This window comes from Lethenteron reissneri, unplaced genomic scaffold (assembly GCF_015708825.2).
Source record: "Lethenteron reissneri isolate LAM-NWPU_2019-01 unplaced genomic scaffold, ASM1570882v1 scaffold_1640, whole genome shotgun sequence".
Lineage (NCBI taxonomy): Eukaryota > Metazoa > Chordata > Hyperoartia > Petromyzontiformes > Petromyzontidae > Lethenteron > Lethenteron reissneri.
In genome coordinates this window covers 1303472-1311948 of record NW_026891378.1, presented here as the reverse complement: position 1 = coordinate 1311948, position 8477 = coordinate 1303472, and the positions used below count along the sequence as shown (strand labels likewise).

Below are 8477 nucleotides of genomic sequence, written 5' to 3'. Positions count from 1 at the left end.
TGATGGCGGCGGCCGATTGTTTGGGGAGGGGCCAAGCCACAGGCCAACAGCAGAAATACTCCACACCCACCAGCAAGTATTTATTACCTCAGGCTGTGACGGGGACAGGTCAAAGTATATCGAGTGCGACGAGCTCGTTGATACGGAAAACCCGAATAGATTGCAAGGGCAGGCAGCATTGAGCAGATGGCGGTTTGCGGCGAGCACACTGCACACAACCCTTCAGGACGTTCTTGATGACTCCCGCCATTCCGGGCCCAAAAAAAGATCAAGCTTAACGGTTGCCAGAGTTTCGATTTAAAGCTTCTTTCGTGACTGCAGCAGGGATTCATTTTCTTGGTTATTTCGGTAAAGTCACCACAACGCAAGGACGGCTGCCTGCGTTGTGGCCGAAACGTCGTGAGAATTGTATTTTATTATTTTATTATTTCCCTTCTACGTGACGACTTTACCGAAAGAACCAAGCAGAGGTTGCCAGAGTTTTGTAAACACCCAGGTGCATCAATCGCTTGTGGATGGCCAAAATTAGTCTACCCCTGAGGCTCGTAGGTACCACGATGCCGTGGCGACGCAAGCCACTGTCCCAACACATTCAAAGACCTTCCTTGAGAATGACAGGAGCTACCCTGCATCGGTTCAACCCATCGCCCGTATCGCTGACGCGGTGCCGTACTTTCTATAGGGAGGCGTCCTCAGCCTGGAGGCGCCCCCAATTTTCGTGGCTCAACCCAAGCGTGGCATCGCGTGCGACGGAATCGCCGGGATTATCAGCGGCGGAGGTCCCCGCTGACCGGACAACCGGAGGAGGCACGGCCGCGGTAGTCAATCTGCATCGGCGCCGAACCCCAGAGGCACGCACGTTCGTCGCCCAGGGGAATCCGCGAAAGCGCGTCCGCATCGGTGTGCATCGCACCCTTACGGTAAGACACCCGGAATGAGTAGTCCTGCCGGGATTTCCAATCAGCGGGAGAGCTGGCCGGATGGTTGCTCAACGCGTGAAGAGTAAAATTTCGATTTAAAGCTTTCGTGACTGCAGGGATTCATCTTCTTGGTTCTTTCGGTAAAGTCGTCGCGTAGAAGGGAAGTAATAAAATAATAAAAATAAAACATAATAAAATAATTCTCGATTTAAAGTTTTCGTGACTGCAGGGATTCATCTTCTTGGTTCTTTCGGTAAAGTCGTCGCGTAGAAGGGAAGTAATAAAATAATAAAAATAAAACATAATAAAATAAAATGGTGGTGTTTCATTCTTCACCTGAGGACGGCTGCTTGCGTTGTGGCCGAAACGTCGTGAGAATTATTTTATTATGTTTTATTTTATTATTTTATTACTTCCCTTCTACGTGACTTCACCGAAAGAACCAAGAAGCATGAAGAGTACTGGAGGACGGCGTGATTGGAACACACTTCGAATCGCCTGCCATACAGACAGGGGCGGTGCTGCTGTATGAAGATCACTGTTGTTCACGTTTACGGTGACTTTCAGAACGCAGTTCACTCACTGGCATTAACTGTGTATCTTGTGTTCTCCACAAGGAATGCATTATTTGCTCCACTGCGGGTCTCCGGCCACCATTCTCCCATTCACATGTTTCATTGCTTCTACATACTATTAACATTCCCTCCCTTTGTTAATGCTACCCCCTGCCCCCTCCCTTTGGTGCTGCTGATCCTGCATAATGCACGGGCATAATATGACTTTGAAACCCCTCCGCCCACCTCCTACTCATTTTCCATGAATATGCTAAATTCCTCTTGAAATGCACATTCTTTTGTTAAGGCGCTCTTCTTCCACCTCAAACTCAGCTTATATATAAGCTCCTAGCTTGGCAGTGTCTCATTCTTCACCTGAAGACGGCTGCTTGCGTTGTAGCCGAAACGTCGTGAGAATTATTTTATTATGTTTTATTTGTATTATTTTATTACTTCCCTTCTACGTAACTTAACCGAAAAAAACCAAGAAGATCATAGCAAGCAGTTCGCGACGCGTCACGCGATAGCGTTGCTCAGCCGGGGACATCAGTCTGCCGCCATACGCCACGACCCTCTCTCCACCCCGTTCGCCACCTGGGACAACACTGCGCCAATGCCCGTGTTGCTAGCGTCAGCGTCCAGGATGAATGGTAATGAAATATCTGGGTGTCTGAGGGAAGGTGCGTCCACCAGCCCATCGCAGAGCGCAACGAATGCGGTCTCTTCCTTTGCTCGCCATCGAAATGTTTGGCACTTCGCCGTCATGGCGTGGAGGGGTTCGGCAACGGTGGCGAACCGGGGGACAAAGCGGCGGTAGTAGGATGCAAATCCGATAAAGCTACGCACCTCTCCCGCCGACTTGAGGGTTAGCCATCTGCACAGGCATGCAGTTTCATCGGGGTCTGTCGCAATACCTGCCTTGCTGACTGTGTGCCCACAATACCGAACGGACGTCTGCAACTGAGGTTTCAATTTGAGGTTAACCGCTCGCAATCTAAGAAAAACAGCGCGTAGCCAGACGCAGGTTTTATCGAACGTGCGGCCAAACACGATGGTCGGACGAAGAGGTGCTACGAGAGCTGCCATCCGTTCTGGATGATGATGTGCGCATCTTTAACCTCCCTTCCCACGCACGGCATGACCACTCTACAGGCAGCCTCCGAGGCTTTTGGGGAAATTTACTCACTTGCCGAGGGCGCCTTCAGAGGGTTTCAGGACCGCCAGTGGGAGGCTAGAGAGTCAAACTCTAGCCTACAGGGGTGGCGCTGCTGGTGTTGGCAAGGAAAGCCTTCCCTCGCCCTGCCGACAAGGCAAGCAAGAACCTCGTGGTCGAGCACCTCGTCGCCTTTGCTTCGCCGCGCCGGCGTTGTCACGCCGGTGGTGACGCCGGACGAGGCCACATCGATGTGGGTCGCCCGCATCCTGCAGGCCGGTAAACAGCTCACGGGGTGGGCGCGACCGCTTGGCCGGGTGGTGGGCACCGCGGCGCCACCAGGGTCAGCGACGCAAACCGCCGGGCCTGAACCACGGCAGCTCAGGACGGACTTCCAGCAGCTGAGCCGGAGCCATCGCTGCGGGTGGCGTCTGGGCCGGGTGGTGGCATCGGGACCCGGTGTTGACTTCGTCACGGGGGGTGACGCCGGCGGGTTTGCCAGGGCCAATGGCCCCGGGGCGGCGGTAGCGCACGCGCTCGCTGGCGCTCAGCAGAGCGTTCTCGCGCACCGCCTCGCCCCCGCACCGCAATGGGGGGCCCACACCGCACCACGTGGGGGGCCCAACCCACATCACGTGGGGGGCCCAACCCACGTCACACGGTTTTATATTAGATTACGTCTCTTCCCATAAGAGTTCACGCCAACTCACTTCTCGGAACAAAATATCAGCCTGGGTCTGTGTGGTGAGTCTATGGGTTTCTGTGTGATGAGTCTACGTGTCTCTGTGTGATAAGTCTATGGGTCTCTGTGTGTTGAGTCTATGGGTTTTTGTGTGATGAGTCTACGTGTCTCTGTGTGATAAGTCTATGGGTCTCTGTGTGTTGAGTCTATGGGTCCCTGTGTGGTGACTCTACGAGACTCTGTGTGGTGAATCAATGCGTCTCTGTGTGATGAGTCAATGGGTCTCTGTGTGAGGAGTCTGTGTGGTGAGTCTATGGGTTTCTGTGTGATGAGTCTACGTGTCTCTGTGTGATGAGTCTATGGGTCTCTGTGTGTTGAGTCTATGGGTTTCTGTGTGATGAGTCTACAGGTCTCTGTGTGGTGAGTTTATGAGTCTCTGTGTGATGAGTCTATGGGTCCCTGTGTGGTGACTCTACGAGACTCTGTGTGGTGAGTCAATGCGTCTCTGTGTGATGAGTCAATGGGTCTCTGTGTGATGAGTCTGTGTGGTGAGTCTATGGGTTTTTGTGTGATGAGTCTACGTGTCTCTGTGTGATGAGTCTATGGGTCTCTGTGTGTTGAGTCTATGGGTTTCTGTGTGATGAGTCTACAGGTCTCTGTGTGGTGAGTTTATGAGTCTCTGTGTGATGAGTCTATGGGTCCCTGTGTGGTGACTCTACGAGACTCTGTGTGGTGAGTCAATGCGTCTCTGTGTGGTGAGTCTATGGGTTTTTGTGTGATGAGTCTACGTGTATCTGTGTGGTGAGTCTATGGGTGTATGTGTGGTGAGTCTATGGGACTCTGTGTGATGAGTCTATGGGGTCCTGTGTGATAAGTACATGGGTCTCTGCGTGATGAGTCTATGGTTTCTGTGTAGTGAGTCTATCTCTGCGTGGTTAGTCTATGGGTCTCTGTGTAGTGAGTCTATCTCTGCGCGGTGAGTCTGTGGGTCTCTGCGTGGTGAGTCTATGGGTCTCTGCGTGGTGAGTCTATGGGTCTCTGTGTGATGAGTCGTGGGTGGGGGGGGTGCGGCTGTGACGTCACGACCTACACCAGAGCCCTGCTGACCACGACGCTGGAGGCCACGCCCAGCAGGGCCAGGGTCACGTGAGCTGCGCCCAGAGGTCGAGGGGCGGCGTTGACGTTGCAACCGTCACTCTGGCAGCACGTGGTGGTCAGCGTGACTCCGCTGTAGGTGCCGTCGAAAACTTTGACGGTGTCGCAAAAGGTCTTGGGGAGGCATTGCTTGAGGAGGACGTAGGCTGGGCGGAAGAGAAGGCACGCGGGTCTCATTGTAAGTAAAGCATTTTTCATTAAAAACACTTACAAATATATTTGTAATTGTTATTTTACCAGGTGTAAGCCCCGCTGAGCTGTCATGCAGTGACCTGTACGTGTATGTTGAACTTCTTTTGTGCTGTACGTGGCCATCCGTGGCAATCTGTGGGTCTCTGTAGGTCTTTATCTTTGTGTGTAGGTGTCTGTATATGTTTGTGTGTGTTTGTTGAACTTCTTTCGCACCATACGTAGCCCACCGCGCTAATTGCAGGTGCGCGGGGAAGGGAAACAAACTAAAACACAAAAAGCAGTTTTAAGAAATGAGGATGTCAATTGAGATGATGTTTTAAAAGTGTAAATCTCTCGCAGCGCATCCGAAAGCTCCGTGCGATGATGCAGTGGCCACCTTTGTTCGACAGCCAGTCAAAAAGCCGCTACCACAAACGGTGGCTGATATCGTCACCATTATACTGGTAGGAACGAAGTGGACCAGACCACCAATAGATTAATGTGTCCGTCCGACTGTCCGTCTGTCCGACAAGATGGCCGCCCGCTCCCCCTGCGATCGGTGAACTAAATGAACTAAACAAGATGGCAGTCGCATTCGGCGCAGCCAATGACATCGCCTGTTGCAATCCTTGCTCTGTGGGCGCGCGAGTCAGTGGGGAGGGGGGTGTGGACGTCATCGCTCACCCCCCATGCACAAATCATTTTCTTTTTAACTCCTCTATACCCGGTCGATATCCCTGTACCGGTATTAGTATTATTCCTACCAGCCCACCCCGCAGGGTCTTGTTCATCGCGTGAAAATGTAAAGCGGCTGCAGAATACTCCGAACGTGTGGAGGGGGGAACATCGGAGGACCCCAAAGAAATATCAACACATTGGGGAAGAGTCACCAATTGGGATGCAGAAACCCATGAACTCATCACGTAAATAAACCCATAGACTCATCAGACACAGAGACCCCATAGACTCATCACATACAGAGACCCATAGACTCACACACAGAGAACCCACAGACTCACCACACAGAAACCCCATAGATTCATCACCGCATAAAGACCCATAGACTCTGCACACAGCAACCCCATAGACTGTTTACAAACAGAGACCCAAAGTCTCAACACACACATAGTCCCATAGACTCATCTCACACAGAGACCCTTAGACTCACCACACAGAGATCCATAGACTCCCCACACAGAGATCCATAGACTCCCCACACAGAAATCCCATAGACTCATCACACACAGAGATCCCATAGACTCATCACCACACAGAGACCCATAGACCCCCCACACATATACCCCATAGACTCATCACTCACAGAGACTCATAGACTCGCCACACAGAGATCCAGAGACTCACCACACAGAGACCCCATAGACTCATCACTCACAGAGACCCCATAGACTCACCACACAGAGACCCCATAGACTCATCACCACACTAGGACCTCATAGACTCATCACACACAGAGACCACATAGACTCACCACACAGAGACCCCATAAACTCATCACCACACTGAGACCCCATAGACTCACCACACAGAGACCCCATAGACTCATTACACAGAGACCCATAGACTCATCACACACAGAGACCCCATAGACTCATCACACAGAGACCCATAGACTCATCACACAGAGACCCATAGACTCATCACACAGAGACCCCATAGACTCATCACACAGAGACCCATAGACTCATCACACACAGAGACCCCATAGACTCATCACACAGAGACCCATAGACTCATCACACACAGAGACCCCATAGACTCATCACACATATACCCCATAGACTCATCACTCACAGAGACTCATAGACTCGCCACACAGAGATCCAGAGACTCATCACACACAGAGACCCCATAGACTCATCACACACAGAGACCCCATAGACTCATCACACACAGAGACCCCATAGACTCATCACACAGAGACCCATAGACTCACCACACAGAGACCCCATAGACTCATCACTCACAGAGACCCCATAGACTCACCACACAGAGACCCCATAGACTCATCACACACAGAGACCCCATAGACTCATCACACAGAGACCCATAGACTCATCACACACAGAGACCCCATAGACTCATCACACATATACCCCATAGACTCATCACTCACAGAGACTCATAGACTCGCCACACAGAGATCCAGAGACTCATCACACACAGAGACCCCATAGACTCATCACACACAGAGACCCCATAGACTCATCACACACAGAGACCCCATAGACTCATCACACAGAGACCCATAGACTCACCACACAGAGACCCCATAGACTCATCACTCACAGAGACCCCATAGACTCACCACACAGAGACCCCATAGACTCATCACCACACTAGGACCTCATAGACTCATCACACACAGAGACCACATAGACTCACCACACAGAGACCCCATAAACTCATCACCACACTGAGACCCCATAGACTCACCACACAGAAACCCCATAGACTCATCACACAGAGACCCATAGACTCATCACACACAGAGACCTCATAGACTCATCACACACATAGACCCATAGACTCATCACAAAGTGAGGACAGATGCGTGTCTTGCGAGTGCATCATGAGCCTGGGAGTCACTGCTGAACGCAAGGGGCCCACCACCATCCCCATCTTTGCGAGAACAAGCGACGCACTTACAGGAGCCCTTGTAGAGGAGAATTGTCCCGCAGGTGTCGAGCGAGGCGTCGAAACACGTGATGGGGCCGCGCTCGTTGCACGCCGTTTTGTTGATGGTCGGGCTGCACTCGAAGCATTTGAGGCTTTGCCCTGTATATCCGCAAAATCAAGACAAAAGAACAACACCGATCATCATCATCATCACGGCAGACGATCATTATCATCATCACGGCAAACAGGTCTGTCAGACGCTGTCTTCTCGACAGACCTGTTCTTCACCTGAGGACGGCTGCTTGCGTTGTGGCCGAAACGTCGTGAGAATTATTTTATTATGTTTTATTTTTATTATTTTATTATTTCCATTCTACGTGATGACTTTACCGAAAGAACCAAGAAGATGAATCCCTGCTGCAGTCACGAAAGCAGCTTTAAAGCGAAATCTCTATATACATCGCAGTATCGGCGTTGCTTTGGTGTTCTTGCAACAACAAACACTTCTTTAGCAGCGAAGTTGTCTCACCTCCGCTCACGAACATCATCGCCACGAGGAGCAGACCCAGCAGGTAGCAAGTCATGGTTCGAGTCGTGGAGCCTGGCGTTGATATCGCGCTTTGGGATGGGAAGTCGGCGAGTTGAGACAGACAGAGTTACAGAGTCAGAGAGAGACAGAGAGATATCCCTGGAGCGGTGACTGAGTCTGCGTGGTGAACTGGGAGACTTTATAAGCCCCAGAGACTATTGGGATCGGGGTAGACACTCCTACAAACATATTTGCGTATAAGCAGTTGGGGGTGGTTTGTAAATATATATTTATCCTAGCTCGTTGTTCAATGTAAGCAAATGTGGCTGGCACACGAATTGGGGTGTGATGGGTAGGGTAGGTGGGGTGGGTGGGTAGGGTGGGTGTTGTGGGTGCTGTGGGTGCGGTGGGTGGCCAGCACCACGCGCTCACGGCCGCCTTTGTCTCTCCCCACTGCAATCATATAAAATATGAAGATAAAGATCCCCCGTGTAGCCTTAACAGACTGTAAGGGCAAGTGCTGTTAGCGAGCACCTATGAAGGCCGGCACGGCACACGAGGGGGTGGGTGGCCAACACCACACCCGACCGCCTTTGTCTCCCCAGTGGCGATCTTTACACATCGCTACTCGTCCTCATTTGAGGCTGAGTCGACCTAAGGGAGGCCCAGTACCGGT

At 51.6% G+C, this 8477-nt stretch overlaps 1 protein-coding gene across 1 annotated transcript; it reads right to left on the bottom strand.

The window, feature by feature from the left end:
- Window positions 1-4254: 4254 nt before the first annotated feature.
- Window positions 4255-7955, bottom strand: LOC133339145 (CD59 glycoprotein-like). Its single transcript, XM_061547268.1, has 3 exons — window positions 7802-7955; window positions 7303-7431; window positions 4255-4610 (listed from the first exon to the last, which is right to left on the bottom strand). Exons 1-3 carry the CDS (start codon window positions 7854-7856, stop codon window positions 4396-4398), a joined length of 399 nt encoding a protein of 132 aa, XP_061403252.1. The 5' UTR covers window positions 7857-7955; the 3' UTR covers window positions 4255-4395.
- Window positions 7956-8477: the final 522 nt, after the last annotated feature.

Coding starts and splice junctions, on each gene's coding strand:
- LOC133339145 (XM_061547268.1), bottom strand. CDS start 7,856: ATGACTTGCTACCTGCTGGGTCTGCTCCTCGTGGCGATGATGTTCGTG. Junction 7,432..7,801: donor GATGATGTTCGTGAGCGGAG/GTGAGACAACTT, acceptor GCGGATATACAG/GGCAAAGCCTCAAATGCTTC. Junction 4,611..7,302: donor TCTCCTCTACAAGGGCTCCT/GTAAGTGCGTCG, acceptor TCTTCCGCCCAG/CCTACGTCCTCCTCAAGCAA.